The sequence below is a fragment of the Haliotis rufescens genome, unplaced genomic scaffold, assembly GCF_023055435.1.
Source record: "Haliotis rufescens isolate VD_foot unplaced genomic scaffold, xgHalRufe1.0.p SCAF_53, whole genome shotgun sequence".
NCBI lineage: Eukaryota > Metazoa > Mollusca > Gastropoda > Lepetellida > Haliotidae > Haliotis > Haliotis rufescens.
Window position 1 is genome coordinate 1,517,138 of NW_025964257.1, and position 20,660 is coordinate 1,537,797.

Consider the following 20,660-nt stretch of genomic DNA (forward strand, 5'->3'; position numbering starts at 1 on the left):
TTGTGTCATACATTGTACTTTCAAAACCATGTTCAGAACTGTTGCATTTGGACACGTGGATTTTGAAGCTTCGTAAAATCTAGTGAAACAGACGGAATTTCTGATCGATCACTTGATCGAACTTGAATAAATGTTTATTATCTGTGAAGTTTTTGTTTGTTCTTATTGTCTCCTGCCTAATTGTGAAAGTGAGATTTTTCATGTAGATTTAGTAACAAGTGACTTGCCTTTGCATGTGTTGTATGGTTTCTGATCTTACAAAATGGAGGGAGGGTGCACATAGCAGAGGGGTCTGGTGTGTGGTTTTCTATCTCATGATATTGAGGGTGTTTGTGGTTGTCCGGCTTAGGAACCGGGGTGGGACGGCATTGGTGTGAAGTAGTGTAGTCTGGATTCCTAGGACAAGGTATGGGTGGGCGTGTAGTAGGGGATGTGGTGGCTTATGACAGAGAGGGTTTGATGTGTCGTACGTGTTGAAGGCCCTTAGGGCAAGGTTGGATTTGGGTTGGGAATGGTGTTGGGGTGTAGTAGGGGGTTCGGTTTTAGGACAGGAATGGTTAGGGCGTGTAGCGGTATGTTTGAGTTCTGTGAGAATACAACAGGTAGGTGTATGGTATGCGTGTGGGTTCTCTTAGGACAAGAAGTGACAGAGTTAGTGTAGAGCACGTATAAGACACGTATGGGTGGATGTTTAGTATGGATGTGTTTGAATTAGACAGGAGAGCTTGGTGTTCAGTAGGGGAGGTAGGGATGCAATATGTTCGTTAGTTGGGATGGAAGGGGTTGGGTGGGGCAGAATTTGTAGAAGGGGGTTCATAGGATAAGGAGGCGATGGGTTTGCAGGAGGGAGGGGGTTGGTGTGTAGAAGAATGTGTGGCCTCAAAGAAAAGGAAAGGCGTGCTGTCAAAGCTCATTTTTCAGTTTCTAGCGCTTTAAAGTTGTAGAATATTTGAGTCTGGCAATAAAGAACGGAATCCTATTAGCATGCATTGCAGAGCTAAGCTAGTCAGTGATTCATAATACACACATGTTGGTTTGTTGGTTTGTTGGTTTGATGTTTAACGCCGCACTCAGCAACATTCCAGCTATATGACGGCGGTCTATAAATAATCGATTCTGGACCAGACAATCCAGTGATCGACATAAAGACTACACACATGTAAACGACAACATAAAAATGTATGGCAGAATATTTATTTAAAAAGCAAATTCAAAACAACAGAATTATAGCTGCTTTTCTACAAGGACAGCAGCGTGAAGACGTCCAAAAGGATTGACATCTTTCACAATAAATCATTATGAAAAAGAGGTTTGTTCAGGTCAACCTCACATCAACACAACGAAGAAGGAATTATGAACAAAAACAAAGATAGTTTAACGCCCTTACAAACAATCAATAGCGGTCAAATAAAATATAATAAGCTGCAGTTAGATGAAACCAGAAGTCTTATATGCTCAAACAAGCAGGTATACACAAACATCAATGTTAAAGCTGGTTTACAAGTCTACATTTTCAATTTTGATCATCATGTGGCCATTCTGATTTGTTATCGACATAACATAGAACATACTGTTACATTGCTTTTCAATGAACACATGAACAGTGGCCTTGCTTCTGAGTTACGTCCCTGAAAATGACAGGATGCACTGACCATTGGTTCGAATCTTATCTTCGCACCGAATATGGTTCTTAGTAGTTAATCACTGTAAACATGAGGTTTCACAAACAGTGGTAACAGGGTATGGCATCACAAAGGTTTTCAACCCATGAAGCTAACGCACATTGATATAACTGAAATATTTACAAAAGTTAACGAAAAAATGACTCTTTCAAAACAATATCTAATAAGATATAATCACAAATATCAAATAACATATATTGACATTAATACGTATATAAACAAAATAGGATCGTAAAAGCAATGACCAACAACAATAAATGATCAACACCGCAGTTTGTGAAAGACTGCAAATCACGGCCAAAATCCAATATGAAAACAAACCATTTGCTTAATACAATTTTCTTTTACCAAATGACAGGCACATTGTTCAATGCAATATCTAATGTATAAAATTCCTTTATAACAAATATCATCTATGGACACGTCTACGCATATATACACCAAATAGAATGATCAACGCAACGACTAAAAGAAACAAATGTTCTCAATAAAATAATAGTTCATAATACTTCAGTAAAACACTCTGTGTGTCTGGTGTGACTGGAATCTTGGATTGCCAAATGGTGATAAGTCAGTTCTTTAAATCCCATGCCATGGGATTTGCTCACTCAAGTGCTAAACCTTCGGGCTCTTCTCACGTATTAGGGTGAAACACTATGATATAATTGAAATAATCCTCAAAGCAACATTATACATCTCCCCCAACCAAATTGCTTCACCAAAAAATCATAAAGTTTCGGGATACTACAACTAGTTTTGTATAAGCATGTCCTGATCTGAAACATATATGTCTGGCTGGTCGATGTCGCTCATCCGAACACTGTCTGCTGGGATATATCTGTGGAATGACAATGAACAACAATGTATTTAATATGAAAATCCATGATAAACAAAGCACCGTTTCCTTCCAAATGTATCTGTTATACGTCTCAATACCTCTAAAATAGAGACTAGAGGAATGTTTTCTGTAGTATGGATTGGATAACAGGATTTATTATAGACTTCAGGGTGAGTTTACTACCCCTTAAATTGTCTCCCTTTATCGTAAGTGTTTGGCCCGTAATCAAACTGTTGACTGTTAGTTCCACATTGACAAGATAAAATAATGACAGCTTATCGTTTGTGGAGTTAATGTCGCTTCTTGACGTTTGCTATTTTCTTGAAAATGTTTCATTATAAACTTTGAATTACTCCTTTCACTGAAGTTGCGTTTCTCTCATCGAGTCACGGGGAAAAGGAGATATTTTCACGAGTGGCGTACCATGACTATGCCTTTCAACATTACCGTGTTGTTTGTCTCTCAAATACGTCAACACTTTCATAAATGTTTCTTATTAATAGCTAAATGAACTGCATTTTAATGTCTCACGTCACATATCACGAAGCCCACAATTCAAAGTACCAGTCTACCAATAATACAGAGATCACTTTCATTTCCTCAAATCTGAAATATAACAATATACATTTATTTCAACATTAGCAGCTCTGATTAAATGCTGGGAGAAGACAGGCTTAAGATTATTGTTTCATGTAGCTAGATGGGTGTAGTTGGGAGTGGGCGTGATTATTAATATAAGGCGTGTTTACTGATTATTATCATTATCATTTAAATAGAATATTTAAAAATGAATACTTCACCTTATTTCCACTGAACCTGTGGACGAAACGTAATCATGAATATGCATACTATGCATTCACATATTTATGCGCAGGTATTGTCAAAGCGTATTTGGACTGTGTCTTTGAAACATTTAGGAGTGATACACATAAGGAGAAGATTTTATGGATGTCAACTTTCAGAGATTATACTTACTCCTCCATCAAGTGAAAAAATGCTCTGAATGTTATGAGGCCGCATAGCATTTAGTCACCTTAAGAAGGAGTAAATATATACTCCGAAACGTGTTCCTCATAATAAAGAAGTTGACATCCATAAATTCTTCTCCTTATTTAGATTGTGTTTATATTGCACCTCAGAAAACCATTTCATGCCATTACTCTTCAATATCTGAAAGATAACATTCAACTATGATATCAATACAAGCATGCAACCAATGTCAGCCAAGTGGTAACACAAGCTGGTACACACTTACTGCACTTACTTAATGGTGGAAACACTATAAAGTGTAAATTGGGACCGCTGGTCGGGCATTTTAGCGTTTGAGTGGGGATAAGCATAACTGATATTTTTACTCAAAAGAATACATATTTTACCTTATCATGACTAATTGCTTGAATGCAAGGTGGTGGGTTCCACCAAGTGTGTGATTCAGGCAGTAATCTGTTCATAGAACCCTATAGGAACGTTATTCTTCTTAGTTCTTCCATATTTTGTGGGGCACCAAAGACTTCTTGGCGAAATGGTAGGAGTAAATCTTTTAGATTTCATGGATTTGTATAGTTTGCTACGTTCTTTCCCGCTTGCTTTAAATGGTTATAGAAGACAGAGCACAATCGTTGAAACTCATGATAGTGGGTGAGTTTTCAGTAGCAAGGTCTATCTTCAAGAAGGCATTGTCAGTTGTTGTGTGATTAGGTTTTCTTCGCCAGAGGTTCGAAATCAAAAGAACTCTGCTACTTTGCGTCAATCGTCTTTAATAGCTAATGAAAATGCCTTAGATCTTGCAAATTGAACGAATCTTTTCCATTTATCATCATTTAAATTCCTTAAATTATATAGTAAAACAGGGAACATTGGCACTCAGTCATGGCTGAGTAAGCTGACGTCTGCAATCTGCGTGATAGTGGGTGAGTATTTTGTAGCAAGGTTTGGTAGGCATTTTCAGTTAATGATCCGACTTGAAGAATTCCAGCGGCATACTTCTAGCAATCTCGAAACACAAGCTTCCATAATCGTCTGGATGGAGCAGTTACCATGTAAAGCTAAAGTGGATGCTTCATGTGGATTTGATGCTGAGGGTGGAACTAACCCTGCTGTCTTGTAGGTTCTGCGTGTAACTGCTCTCATCTAGAAGGAGAAACTTTAGGGAATGAAACAATCTTCTTAATTGTTATCTTTTGAAGATTGTTCTTTATAGATATATGTGTAATGCTCTGACTGGGCATACCGACAAATCTTCAGTATCCTGAAGTCATGGCAGTGTGGTTGTCCTGGCAGCACATTCTTGGCAATAAAATCCCATCTTAGACAAAGATGTACCGATGAGTGATCGGCAGTGTCAAATCTTGTACGACTGAAGAACTTCACATAGATGTCGGACATCCTGGCAGCCATGGCTGATGCCAGGAGAAACAAGGTTTTCCTGAATCAGATGTTTGAAGTGAGCTTGTTCTAAAATTCCATAGGCATAACTGGTAAAATGTTGGAGATGGTTGCAAATAGATCCACTGATGGGCAACCTCCTTACTTTTATTTTGCCAGTCTTCCGTCTCGTCTTGTTGCTGTATATGGACGGCTGGAGGTTTAAAGTCCCAATCGTTCACCAGCTCCCACCTCTTCATCAGGCTTTCCACCTCTGTCTCTAGCTTTCTGGATTCCACAAATTGGGTTCTGGATTAACTCTCTGGATACGACTGTCACAAAAAGAGGGTTCATGTAATAAGGGCTTCATATAAAGGGTTTGACCCATGTGAATTGGCTATTAGACTTTGACGACGTAGTAATGTAACATCTGCAGAAGCTTAGCTAATATGGCCTGAGACGAATTCTTGATACTTCTGACTGACCATTGCTGAAAGAAGCATTCTTTCTCTGTTGGTCTGTGGGCTCTGGAGCTAATTCAGCATTGCCTCATTGATGGACCGTTACATGGCAAGGCCGAAGAAAGAGCGTCTTGTAATGGTATCTAGTTGAGCCAGCTTCTTGTCCTCCATTGTCTTTGTCTACTTCTGGAGTACGAAGGAAAGTGGTCATTTCATGCATGGGACATTTCCTTGGGTTAAATGGTGGGGCTGTTCTTGTAGCCTTAACAAAAGAAATGTTCTCATTCTTTGCTGCTTATGGTGCATGTGAAATACGTGGAATTGGTAGAGTGTCAGTGTCATCTTCCTTAAAACTTTAAATATTAGAAGGCGACACGTCTCTAGAAGGTGAAGAAATGGGAAGTCAATCTGTGATCCTAATCATTAACTCGACGCCCTCGTAGATGGAGGATGGATGTTCCTCTGGCTATGATGACCTCCCATGAAAGACAGGTTCAAACACATCCTTTTCCTACAGAAGTTACGAGGGGTTAAGGTTTGGAGCTCTTTGAAACTCATCAGCAAACAATGCTGAAGGGGTGGTCAACATGGAGGGGTTGTTTAGTGTCTGCTGCTGCAGCGCAGCAAATAAAATATACATGCCTTGTAACACTGTTAACTTAATCTGTATCAGATGATGTAGTAGGCAAAAATGTACCTTACTGGAAGAACGCAGGCTGCGTGACCACCAAAGTCTGCGTAAACCATGGAGCCTTTGTGAAGGTAGAGTGCTGCATGAAGGTTTGCTGCTGTGCAGAGCCCGGTAGTTGCACAAAGGCCTTGGGTTGCATAAAGGACTGGTCCTACTTGTAGGTCTGGATCTGTGAAGGTTGTTGGAAGTTCATGAACCTCTGGAGCCGCGTGGAGGTGGTCGGCTGCGTGCAGGTATCAGTCGTCTGTGCTTAAGCAGCAGGCTTCATGGAGATGATAACCTTTGCTATGATATGCTCTCTTGAAGTTAAGGACGACTTCGATGAAGAGGACGAAATTCTCTTCTTCATAGTGAGTGAGTGAGTATGGTTTTACGCCGCTTTTAGCAATATTCCAGCAATATCACGGCGGGGGACACCAGAAATGGGCTTCACACATTGTACCCTTGTTGGGAATCGAACCCGGGTCTTCAGTGTGACGAGCGAACGCTTTAACCATTAGGCTACCCGACCGCCCCTCTTCCTCATAGGTATGTAGATTCTTACTGTGGTTGGTAGTAACAGCAGTAGACTTCTTCTTAGATTTGAACGTACTCTTAGATGCAGTATCGACGCCTTCCAAGGAAGAAGTTCGTAAAGGCATTACTGCTTTACTCTTTGTAGAGGGAATATCGACCTTTATTTCTTCTATGTCATCAGTCATCCTTTGAAGAGGGTGTAGGCGTAACCACACCCTTCATTTACTTTTTGGTTGTCGCCTTTAATGAAGGTGATGTTGATCATGATCATGATCTCTTATGGTCAAAGTCTTTTCCTCTGCCTGACAAAGTGGAGCGCAGAAACTATACTTCTCATTTTAAGGTGCAGTGTTGCGGGACACAGGACGAGCAGATGGGGGTGAGGAACACGATCTGATACACGGACATGACGGATTGAACATTTTCCATGATTGAAAAAAGTGTCAACTTTAAGTTCCAAAATGTGAAATGTTTTACGTCAATTTAAGAACACAATCGTTGATTATTACGTATAAGTGTTAGGAAAATGTTATCAGATTGTAATCCAAGCAACAAATTTCATGAAAAACGAATAATTTTGATAGGATGAACTATGACCTCTGGCAAAAAGCAACAACTACTCGTTGGCACGTTTTTTTCTGTTCTCTGGATATAACGTTCACGAATTTTCCACCATCAGTCGGAATGAGATACGATAAGCAATTTATATGAGGATAAGGTAAAATAAGAGCTTTCATTATATATATAGCATGCTAATATGTCTCAATATCAAAGACATTTATAGTGTTAAAATATGACGTCTCGCGATTAGAAATGACGGACATTTCAAAGTACAACATGGCTGCCACAAAATATTCTACTCCAAAATATGACATTCGTGCATTAGCCTGTGTACTATTAGATTTATAGCCATATAGTTACGTCCCTTTGACCTCCCAGAAACTTTTGAGCCCTGGTTTGAATTCACTCTGGTATCAAGGTTTGTCACTTGTGCTTCTTGTTTCACCACATGATAAACGTTTAACCTGCACAACTTGACGATTTCCTCCTTCTTCAAGATGACATCGGTCATACTACTGAAGTACTGCAGCATTAAATCTAATTCACTCATTCGGATTATCCATATACACTGACATACGATTTAACATGTAACTAGATGCTAAATTTGGAAAGACCGCCTCCATGGTCTAGTGGTAGAGCGTCCATCCGGAGAGCGGAAGGTCCGGGGTTCGCTCCCCGGCCGTGTCATACCAAAAGACGTTAAAAGATTGTACTTGCTGTTACCCTGTGTGGCGCTCGGCATTAAGGGGCTAAAACAAGGACTGGTCGGCTCGGAGTCAGTATGATGTGTCTGAGTGGGGTATTCATGTTTAACCGCGGCATGGTATCTCAGTGTGCCAGCACTATAAATTAGCATCAGTCCGGACTAGTACAGGCAGCCACATACACACACACATACACACACACACACACTTGCATGCACGTCGCTATATAAGTGCAATAATCTTGGACGCGACGTTAAACCCAATTTCACCTCACCTCTTCAATTTGAAAAAAAAATGTATATACTGACGTTTCATCTTTTTGTACAGAAGGATAATGATAACTGCAGCACTTGCAAAGACTGCTGCACATGCTCCAGCAACAACAGTTGTTGTATGTGATTGCTCCGCTGCAAATGAAAGACAAAATGTCAAAGGAAATGCTCAAATTAACATTGATGGTAACTGCCACAGATTAAAGGTTTATTATATCTTTGTCTGATTCTCAATAGATACATATACATTAATATCCATGGTTGTATCCTCTATAAATAACCCGTCTGCCTTAAATCTTATACATGGCTCATTCGTTTTGATCAATGTGGATGGTTTGCATTGATGGATATTTTGCTGAATGGCAATAGATAAGAATATATACTTGTATACATGTACATTCCACTTTCTTTATAAAGATCATGTAATTGGATGTATTGAGCTTAAAGGCACATGTGGCAGGATGTCCCCATGAAAGGTTATTAACAAATTACTTTTTTCCAAAGAGACCCGTGAAGATTACGGGGTAGAATAGGTCTTTAGCAACCCATAAACGACTATGCTTGTCGTAAAAGTCGACTAACGGGATCGGGTGGTCAGGCTCGCGGACTTGGTTGATGTATGTCATTGATCCGAATTGCGTGGATCGATGTTCATGATGTTAATCACTGGATTGTCCGGTCCAGACTCGATTATTTACAGACAGCCGTCATATAGCTGGAATACTGCTGAGTGCGGCGTTAAACAACAAACCAACCAACCAAACATTCTTTTCAAAGAAGACGATCAAAACCAACCCAAAATCAGGACCTCAGTTGTCTCACTCCAGTCAGAGGCCAAAGTATCGTGTTCAGTCTGACACGAATATGTGCCCTCGTCCTCCTTTCTGGCATCAGTAATGGTGAGAGTACCTTCTTCCAACTGATACCTTCCTCCACTCTCTATTTGGACGTTGTTCCTTCTCCAAGTGTAGGCCACATGCGCAGTTCGGGATCGACCCCGGGCAGGGGAGGAACATGTTAGTGTCACAGTCTGACCAGGTGTAGCTTGAACAGGGGTGCTGACATGAGGGGCAGGGTCTGTTATAACCATGAAAAACACATTTTAAATTACACTTTCACAATATGGCTTACATTTCATCTCCTTGTGCAGAAGGAGAGAGAAATGATAAAGATAAATGTCGGTTGTTGTCATCTACAAAATGTCAATAAAAATGTTCAAATCAACAACTGCCACAGATCAGACGTTTATTATAATTTTTCTCTAATTTTAGAAAGGTACAGGTATTGATATTCATGATCTAAAATTACATTGAAGAATGCCTTATTCTGATCGGTTTAAATGAGGCATTCGGTTTCATTTTGATTTCTCTAAATTTCACCTATTTGCAGAAACAAAATATAAATATGAATACGCCGATAGGCTGTACATTATTTCATACAAAATGGCTACCGATAACCAGTCAGAACCATTTATACTGAACAACAAAAGTTCATGTGACATTGAATAAGATTTAATGCAAAGTTATGTTTTTTACCAAATCTGAAACAATTTCGGTTTGCAACAAATAAAAAAACTCCTGTAAGTGTTCAAATTTTAATTTGCCATACTGACTTCAGAAAATGCGTGATTTCATAAAAAAACCATGAACATGCCAAAATGTCAATTAACAAATCAATAGCGTGTGTCCATCTCTGGTTGCGATGCAAGCAACACATCTTCGTCTCATGGAATGGACCAGGCGTCGCAAAAGTCCTGTGGGATATCTGTCCATATCTGCTGGAGCATGTTTCGAAGTTCCTGGAGTGTCTGTGGAACACGTGGTTGACGTCGAAGGCGCCGATCCATCTCATCCCACATGTGCTCGATTGGTGAGAGAACAGGGGAGCGAGCTGCCCAGGGGATGACATTCACGTTCTTTTGTTGAAGGGAATCCTGCACAAGTCGAGCCATATGAGGCCGGGCGTTGTCATGTTGCAAAGTAATGCCTGGGCCATGACGACGCAAAAACGGTAGAACAACAGGGCCGATGATCTCGTCGCGGAAGCGCTGTCGATTGAGATTTCCCTCTACCACTATCAAACGGGTCCTCTGTCTTGCTGTGATCCCACCCCATACCATAACGCTGCCGTCCCCGAACCGATATTCCTCCATGACACAATGATTGGTGTAGCGTTCAGCTCGACGTCGGTACACTCGAATCCGTCCATCGCTGCGGCTGAGCTGAAAACGAGACTCGTCAGTGAATAGAACTTGTCCCCACTGCATGGCCGTCCAGCGTAGACGCTGTCTGCACCACTGTGGACGTGTTTGACGGTGGTTTCCTGTTAAAATGGGACGTGTGGCGGGTCTTCTGGCGACAATCCCTGCATATCTGAGGCGGCGACGTACGGTTTGTAAAGATATTCGTCGAAGGCCAGAGATGCTTCTTGCAGTCACTGTTGTGTGGCTGGAATCGATTTCGTAGGTGTGTTGTTCGAATCCAGTTGTCTTGTCGATTATTGGTTACACGTGGCCTGCCACTCCGAGGATGGTCTCTGACTGCATTTGTCTGTTGCCAACGCTGCCATAAACACCAAATGGTGTTTCTATGGACGTTAGATTGTCTTGCAACATCACGATCCTGCTTCAAGCATACCAATGGCTCGCAGACGCTCATTTTCGGACAGGCGTGGCATTTCGTAATATTGAATGATTGCGTAATTTTGTTGTTTTTCTGAGTGGTTGTCAGCACGATGCTAAACAATGCATATGGAATCCCGTTAACGCACATGTATTTATACCCATTCTTGGGTTGTGAAATGCATGGGGATTGCATAAAAGTCAACTTTTGCATGGAATGCATGCTTTTCTGTAGCAGTTGCGTTTTTGTGACTTGATTCCATACATGTACTACAATATTGAAAACCAAACTTGTTTTCAAAAATACACAAAAATATTGGTGTCACAGGAACTTATGTTGTTGTGTATTGCTTTTGCGACGACTTTTATGCCCTTGATCTTAACCCTGATCGGTAAGGTGTTGAGGTCTAAGACGTCAACAAAACATCAAACAATGATGCATGTCAATTGGGTGGATCGATGCTCATGATGTCAATCACTGGATTGTCTGATCCAGATTCGATTATTTACAGACCGCCATCATATAGCTGGAATTCTGCTGAGTGCGGCGTTAAGTAACAAAGAGCAAACACATGCATAGAATTTCATGACAATATTAATTCAGTTTTTACCAATCAAAATCATGCATTCTTCCATGTCATGCCATAATAGTATATATTCCTCTTTCTTATAGAATCATGCAGCTGAATGTAATTGATATAAAGGTCCTTGCGACAGGATGTCCCTATGAAAGGTGCTATGAAGGTCATTTACCAATTACTATTTTCAAAGAAGACGATCAAAACCAACCCCAAAGCAGGACCTCAGTTGTCTCACTCCAGTCAGAGGCCAAAGTATTGTGTTCAGTCCGACACGAATATGTGCCCTCGTCCTCCTTTTTGGCATCTGTAATGGTGAGAGTTCCTTCTCTCATCTGATACCTTCCTCCACTCTTTACCGGGACGTTGTTCCTTCTCCACGTGTAGGCCACATGTGTAGCTCGGGATCGACTCCAGGCAGGGGAGGAACATGTCAGTGTCACAGTCTGACCAGGTGTAGCGTGAACAGGGGCGCTGACATGAGGGGCAGGGTCTGTTATAACCATAATGGATACATTTCAAATTGCACTTTCATAATATGACAAGACACTTACATTTCATCTTTTTGTGTAGAAGGAAGAGACAATATATAAAGATGATGTTCTTGCAATGATTGTTGTACATGCGCCATCAACAACAGTTGTTGTAAGTGATGGATTAGCTACAAAATGTTGAATAGTCACAGGCATTGATATACATGATTCTACAATGATATTGAAGAATACTTTATTCTGATTGGTTAAAATAAAGTATCATGTTTCCATTTGATTCTTCCGAGTTTAGCTTTTTTGAAGAAATAAAGTATAACTATGAATTCGTCGATAGACTTTATATTAATGCGTACAAAATGGCTGCCGATAACCAGTCAGAACCGTACAGTTTGATGTTGGAACATTATTCGTTGTTTTTGGCGACAACTTTTATGCCCTGGACCTTAACCTTGATTGGTTTGGTGTTGAGGCCTAGGACGTCATAAAATATCCAACAATGTTCCAATGTCGAACATATACAGTTCTGATGGGATATTGACAGCTTTTGCTTTTTGCATAACATTGTGGAATATCAATATATTCATACACATGCAGGCCCGTGAAGATCCGGGTTAGAATAGATCGACAGCAATCAATGCTTGGCTTAACAGGTGACTTAACTTGTCATAAGATGCGATCGGATGGTCAGGCTCGGTGACTTGGTTGATGCATGTCATCGTATCCCAATTGCAGGGATCGATGCGCATGGTGTCTGGATTGTCTGGTCCAGATTCGATTATTTACAGACCGCCCTGACATAACTGGAATCCTGCTGAGTGCAGCGTTAAGCAACAACAACAAAATCATACGCATGCATAGAATTTCATGTTAATATTAATTCAGTTTTGACCCATCAAAATCATGCATTCTTCAATGTCATGCCATAATAGTATATATTCCACTTTCTTTATAAATATCATGCAGCTGAATGTATTAGATATAAAGGTTCTTGCGACAGGAAAGGTGCTATGAAGGTCATTAACCAATTACTATTTTAAAAAAAGACGATCAAAACCAACCCAAAATCAGGACCTCAGTTGTCTCACTCCAGCCAGAGGCCAACGTATCCTGTTCAGTCCGACAGGAATATGTGCCCTCGTCCTCCTTTCTGGCATCTGTAATGGTGAGAGTTCCTTCTCTCATCTGATACCTTCCTCCATTCTTTACCGGGACGTTGTTCCTTCTCCAAGTGTAGGCCACATGTGTAGCTCGGGATCGACTCCAGGCAGGGGAGGAACATGTCAATGTCAAAGTCTGACCAGGTGTAGCGTGAACAGGGGCGCTGACATGAGGGGCAGGGCCTGTTATAACCATGAAGGATACATTTTCCATCACACTTTCACAAAATTACGTTATACTTACGTTTCATCTTCTTGTAAGTGGGTGAGTGAGTCGGGTTTAACGCCGCTTTTAACATTATTCCAGTTATATCATGGCGTGTCAGCTTAATGTGGGAGGGAAGCCCAAAGTGATGCAGGTCTCAGACGTAGACCACTTCGGTGAAACCCACAAGCACGGGTATGGTGCTGACAAACCTAGAAACATAATCGGGGCGAACCGGGATTCGAACCCACAATCATAGGTTCCTGGCGTCCCCAAGGGACGCAACTCTGCGCACCGAATCGCGGCGCCTTTAACGACTGGGCAACCCGTGCCCCGCCCCATCTTTTTGTGAAGGGGAAAGACTATAGAAGACTAATATTGGTTTCTGTCAATACTGATTCAAATTTAGGATTAATTGTATTTTTTTTCAATCTTATCTCGCACGTCCGGTTTAGAAAGATTTTTGGAATCTCAACAAATATGCGATTATGAGTCACATATATACATACCTGAATGCAGTGACATTATAGAGTGATACTTTGATAGGACTGAAATATTTTTCAACCTAACGATAAGCATTTCTCATTCTCTCACTTTCTACATGGTTCAATAAGCACCCTAATTTAAAATTGTGAACACTCTTTTCATGAAACTCATTTTAGTATGTGTGCAACAATCGAGATTACATGTATATTGATTAATATCAGCAGTTATTTGTATACAACACATAAATATTCTAACCCATGATGTCAACACTGACGTCATCACTCCATACAGAGGCCAAACTTCTCTCTTTGGTCTGACACGAATATCTGCCTCTGTGACATATGTTAACATCAGTGATAATAAGATGAGGTCCTTCCATCGCATATTCTCCTCCACGTTCCAACAGTTTGCTATTTCCCCTCCAGATATAAGACAATGGTTGGCGGTATTCTCTCGGCAGACTCTGCGCTTCTGAGATGCAAGTTAATCTCAAATTCCCTTTGACGACAGCTACGTCACTACCATGTATGACCGGTTTAGCTGGTGGTTCTGTGAGCAATAGAGAAAAGCTAGTTAAGACGTTTTGTTTATCTGATGCTGAACCCAGCACCTGGCAAAAGGATACTATAGTGACAGTTTGTAAGTAATGAAGTCGAGATCTGACAATGATCGATCTGCAGGGATATGATAAAATGCAGCAACCAAGTTACGGGGCATGACTACCCGATCCTGTGAGTTCACCTCTCATGGAGAGTATGGGATGCTATCTGCGCCTCTGACAACTTGATATCTGACTATTGGGAGAAATTGCACTAAATTAGCGACGTGTGTGTGTATGTGTGTGCGTGTGGCTGTATGTACTACTCCAGATTAATGCCGGCGGATGGTTTATCCCCAGAATGCCAAAGGTCCGGCAGAGTAACAGCAGCGGCAGTCTTTCGACGTCTTTTGGCATAAGTGGGTGTGGGGGGTTCATGGTTGCTAACATTCATTATACAATGCCTTAATGCTGAGTACTCTCATGAACTACACTTACTTTGTACAACCAGAACATTGTCACACAACGATCGGTCACAGCGGTAGTGTCCAGCATCTGTCAACATCACGTTGTACATTGTCAGCAGCAAAGCGCGAGAGTCAGGGAAGACAATAATCCTTGTTATCTTTATTCTCGTCCAGAATTTCTGAAAGACGTGCACAGTGTGATATAACATGGACATCATGATGCTTGGTCTCGGATTCATTATGCGGAACCAAACTCCTTGGCTGGGCATCTTCCATACCATGGTGGCGTTCCCTCCCTCACGTACAAGTGTGTAATTCATATAGAGTTCTGTTGGCACTGAAAAACGATTGAAATGTGATGACTTAAATATACTTGTACTGCTGATCTCATTTTTCTTACAACTGGATCTTATATGAATTGTGTTATATTTATTGTTTTGGTGGATACATACAATAACAAAATGACACACTTAATCGTAAAAATATCTGTGGATAATCAACACTTATTGTCAGTAATTCGAATACAGCATTATTATTTTTTTTGCATGCTGATTCCTATTGTTCTCTTGTTTTTATTGTTTGCGAAGAGTCCTGTAGCAAAGTGATGTCATATGAACACACAGTAATAAAAAATTGAAGATAATATCATCAATAGTTTATGTCATTACAAACGTGCTTACACATCTATGTACAAAATGCGTACATAGGTGCATCCTGGTTAAATATCATTGCTTCCATATTTTTGGTAAGGAAACTTTCAGGAAGTGCTATAAGCATTATATATGATGAACATCTGAAAGGTGTAAGCATTAGATCAGAAACATTAGCCCACATTTCTTCCCAATGGTGAAAGGATCACTCTTCTCAGTACGGAGACGGTGATCCAGTTGGGCTTGACACGTGTAGTTATCTGTGTCGTCCTCCATACTGACATTGTTGATAGTCAGAGAGCTAATGTGATATCGTACTCTTGGCTCCCACTGAGCATGTTTTGACGACAAAGAATATCTATCTCCTGTCTCCAGAGTTACACCATTCATCCACCATGTGAAGGATGCGATGATGTGATGGTATCTGTTGCTGTTAACAACAACATTTATGTGGCAAGATAGCTGTAACCCTTCTCCAGGGTGTGGAACATCGGGGCCGACGATGTACGGATGCTCTAGGTCACCTGATTAAGAAAAATACCATAATGATTTACTTGCTTTGTTTTAGTTTCAGATGATAAAAGAGTTGAAAAGCAAAACTAACCACTTTTAGCATGATTGTGTGACTCATGTATCGGCATGTAGGGTATGAAGATGGTAGGAAATTGTTATTTTGTAACAATAGATTACTTTCACACCATTATCAAGCATTTAAGCTTCAGTACAGGCATTTATTAGATAGAATTGTGTACAATTGGTTACAAAGCTGCATGATTAGGTGATTGACATGATGATATTGCCAGTGACAAACTATTGACAATGTCACAGATGTTCAGTGATTGCAGAAGACGAGTTTGGCTCAGTGATGTGTGGTTTGTCAGACCTCATTATCGTGACAAAGATTTTAGACTAGTCGGGGTACCCTTGTCACATAGGATTGGTCGTTAGTTGCATAACTCCCACGTACACACAGTACATGTTTCAGTGGATTCCTGGTCGGAACACTATTGAAAATCATTGGGTGCAACAACTTCCGGTAGAGCCTCACAATCTTTACCAATTCTTTGTACCTTTGCAAGGGAAATGGCTATATATACCAAGGGATGCATTCCTAAGCCAGGCAGTTGTCCGGGCCTACTCGGGTGACACTCGAAGTCGCATCCTTTATTTCACATTGTACTTGAAAATGACCATTTGTCATCTTATGCCCACCATTCAGCCACTAAATAATCATTGTAGAAGCTAAACTTACTAATTACAGGTATTTAGTTACATAGCAGGTAAACATGATCATCTATAGCTTACCATCCAGTCACTAAATAGTCATTGCAGAAGTACGCCAAGAAGTCAGAAGCAGTACTTACTTATTACAGAAACCTCTTGTCCACATGCAGGTATTCTTGGCCCTTTTGAACTTGGCGAGCCAGCAAAACACCTGAAGTATCCATCATCAGATTTGCTCAGGGTTGGCAGATCAAAGCTGAATACCCCACTTCCTGATTGTGTGATATTTCCGGTGAAAATTCCGTTAAAGCCGCCGCACTTTGAGACTTGATTGTAATTGACTACGTGGAAGAAGCATTCACCTGACTTCATCACAGTGAACTCCTTGATGCCCGGGTTTGGCAGATTCCAGGAAATAGACAGAGGTTCTCCATGGATACCATATGTGGCATAGACTTCTGAAAATATCATGTTATACATGACAATATCATGGTCTTTGGTTCTATACAGATTAAATCACAATGTGCTCCTCTTAACATAGTGAAATATAAGCATGCAAGTGTGTTCGAGACAAAATGTAACAATAGGTGTACAAGCAATGAAAACCACAGTCGGTAAGCGGTTTGATCCCTGTTGCTCCACGTAGGCCACACCAAAGAGAACGAATTTGACATCTGTTGTCATTGGCACCATGTCAAATCAAAAGGTTCTGCTATTAACAGTGTTGAATTAAAGTAGGTGTCTATTGATAACAATTAAATACACTGGATGTAAAAAAAAAATAGACTGTCCATGGTCCGATGCATTTGGCAATAGCTGATAACGATACAATGTCATAATTGACATTTGACTGAACAAAAATTGACTTGCATAGTTAACGCATACACTAGACTGTTCCACTTTGTAAGGGATGATGAACGAACTTACAGTAAACCATGTACATCTTTAAGTTTATTTCCCACTAAACTTTACCTATGAAGATGTTGTTTCATTAGTCTTATTACATAACCTAAACATGGCGTACATGCAATACGTACCCACCACATTAAGTTCTTCTCCACAATGAGCTATCATTGATCCCCCATGATGAGGTGAACCTCCATAACATATATACAAGCCGTCATCGTCCTGTGTGACGTTCAGTAGAACAAAACTGAACACTCCAGCTCCGTCTGATGTCACGTTTCCGGTGAACTCTACTCTCGGGTCACAGGCTGTGACGTTGTCAAAGTCAGTAACGTTGAAGACACATATGCCTGATTTTAGTATTGAAAACTCCCTGACAGGGGGGTCGGGCTGTTTCCATGACAAAGACACGTTTCCTCCCTCATGGATTACGGTAAGTCCTAGAAAAATACATGAGTAAGAAATGTCACAGTTGTGGCTCTGACACTGGATGCGCGTGTGTTTAGATGAATTGTGCGTGTTCTGAAATGGAATACTTGTACCAGTTCATGATCAATGAGACGCAAAAACATCACGTAGGCAGATACCATGTTGCCACCCCTTTAGCATCCTAATAGCATCCCGCAATCCGCCTGGATTATATTGCCGGACATGTTGTAACTACTCCCCCTTTTTATTTCGAAAAAAAATCTTTATTTCTGTATAAATTACCCCCAAAGACAATAAATAGATCTTAATTGTGCACACACACCCCCCCCCCCCCCCCCCCCCCCCCCCCCCTTTTACAAAAAGCTGTATCCGCCAATGCTACTGTATGAGCCACAAAACGTTATTTAGCAATGTCAAAGAAGAAAAATGCATATTTGAGATTTCCAAACGAGCGGAGTTACTAAGTAATTGCTTCCGAATGAATAGCCCGGCAATGCGCTTATCAACAAGGCCAAGGTCTAACGTGGTTTCAATATGATTCTTAAATGTTAGGCAGACTAAAGGTTGATGTACGAATATTTCTTATATAATTACTTGACTTAGATAACATGGGACAGAGGTTTCCTTAAACTGACAAACATGTTTATATGCAGAACAAAACCTTTACCACCACTCTGCTCGTTTTTGATATATACTGAGCTTCAGTGTACCTATCTGATATATTTAAAAACGAGGTCAATATTGTTTGCGTTTATGGAAGAATAACATACAAACAGGTGTTGTTCATCCATGTAGCAGTCAAGGACAGTCATGGAACAGATATTTACATGTCATTACACATCCAGTTTGGTTTTCTGTATGTCAATACGTTTGTCACTAAATAAAAAAAATGTATGTCGACAGTAATGACTGAAATATGTTATTGTTTTAAAGAAATATATATTACGCGGTACTTATCTTTGTTTCATGTATATGTTTCTAGTGTTTTAGATTCGATAACTTCGTATACTGCATCAGAATAGGAGCAGTATCCTCAAAGATATTCGTCAAACTGACACGAAATTTGCAGAAACTAGCATTGTTACAGTGGCGTTACCACACCCTTTCATGCTTCCATAGATCTATACGTTATAACATTTCATAAGTATACATAACATTAAAGCCGACTTACCTTCAGCAGAACGACATAGTACAATCCAGACTATGGCAATATGGAGCACGCACTTGAGTGCCTTCATCGTGCCATACGCTGTCATACTGAGGAGGTAGCAGTCACTAATTGTCAGTTGTTCACGTGATTAAATAAACTTTACGTGCTGTTTACCATCAACTATATTTTAATCTTTGGAGTCATTGTGGATCATCAGAGATGTATCATGCATCCGCCTTGGAAACGTATTGCACGGCAATATGAATTAATAAACATTTGAATCTGACCTGTGACCGAGTGAGTGGACTCGCCACCCAAGCATTGTTTCCTGCCACATCAGAGAAGGGGGCCCTCGTGAGGATTCTGTGTTCAACTGAGATCCAGGCTCGGTGACACTGCCTATTGCGTGTCTTGGTACCCCGACGCTGTGGGCCGCTGCTCATCACTGCAATCACTGGATTGTCTGGTCGAGAATCGATTTATTGGCAGGCAACATAAACAAATGACATTTTAAATGAGCTTCAAATGGTGTATCAATTGCATTAAATATACGGAGCTAATAAATGATACCTCTGCTACGTATGAATCCATGCATCCTTCAGTTGGAATTAGGGGCGGTCGGGTAGCTTATTGGTTAAAGCGTTCGCTCGTCACACCAGACCCGGGTTCGAATCCCGACATGGGTACAATGTGTGAAGCCCATTTCTGGTGTCCCCCATGGTGATATTGCTGGAATACTGCTAAAAGCGGCGTAAAACCAAACTCACTCACTCACTCAGTTGGAATTCTTCCTTGGTCTACCTTCTGAATGATAATGTCAATCACGAGATTGTGACGATCTCTATTTAATAATTGTTCACTTTGTTTACACTATCATCAATCTTGATATGAAAACCATTCATTTAGGTTAATGTGGACAAGTGTGTCTGTGTGAGGTCTGACGGGCAACCATCACAGACAGGCGGGAGGAAATGACGGTCTATGATTTCAATCAAATTATCAACAAAGGCGAGTCATCTAAGCGTGTGTCATGCATGTACGTATTTGATGTATAAAGTGTGAAGTATATACGGATTTTGCTTCGGTTTAATGCAACATTCCCAGAGAATGTAATAGATTTTGTGTTTGATAAAATTGTGTTTGAAGCAAGTGGAATGAATCATTACTATCTCAATCACTGATGATGATGCTCCGTGCCCATCTTTCTGATTCTTAAATTTAATATATTGCCAAAACAGCACCATCCCAGCCATTCCCTTCCCAGCCTTTGCGTCAGACAGTAATATACTGATTTACAGCCGAGGGTCCAGGGTACAATATACATGTACACCTAAGAAAAATAAAATCACGTTTAGACAAATGCTTCTGGTTAAAGTTTTTTTAGCCGAGGAATACTTTATGTTGAACAAGTCTTGCTGAAATGATTCAGAAAATTGATCTATGTTTTGAATCCTGCTCATACATGAAATTTTCAAACTGTCAGACATGACCCTGACTCATATGTTTCTCTCATGTTCACGCTGACATATCCTGGAGCCATAATTGTACCCCGTGTTCAAACTGTCAAACATACCCTGTAGCTATAGGGTCTCCCGTGTTCAAACTGTCAAACATACCCCGTAGCTATAGGTGTTTCCCGTGTTCGAACTGTCAAACATACCCTGAAGCTA

The 20,660-nt window shown here is 40.6% G+C and overlaps 1 protein-coding gene across 1 annotated transcript; it reads right to left on the bottom strand.

The window, feature by feature from the left end:
* Positions 1-1,190: 1,190 nt before the first annotated feature.
* Positions 1,191-19,088, bottom strand: LOC124115293 (contactin-5-like). The gene is made up of 12 exons (XM_046476220.2): positions 19,012-19,088; positions 17,543-17,851; positions 16,646-16,963; positions 15,464-15,805; positions 14,663-14,968; positions 13,882-14,175; positions 12,837-13,118; positions 11,499-11,780; positions 8,885-9,166; positions 8,126-8,224; positions 3,321-3,336; positions 1,191-2,520 (listed from the first exon to the last, which is right to left on the bottom strand). The coding sequence occupies exons 1-12, from the start codon at positions 19,076-19,078 to the stop codon at positions 2,433-2,435; spliced, it is 2,685 nt and encodes an 894-aa protein (XP_046332176.2). The 5' UTR covers positions 19,079-19,088; the 3' UTR covers positions 1,191-2,432.
* Between the last annotated feature and the right edge of the window lie 1,572 nt (positions 19,089-20,660).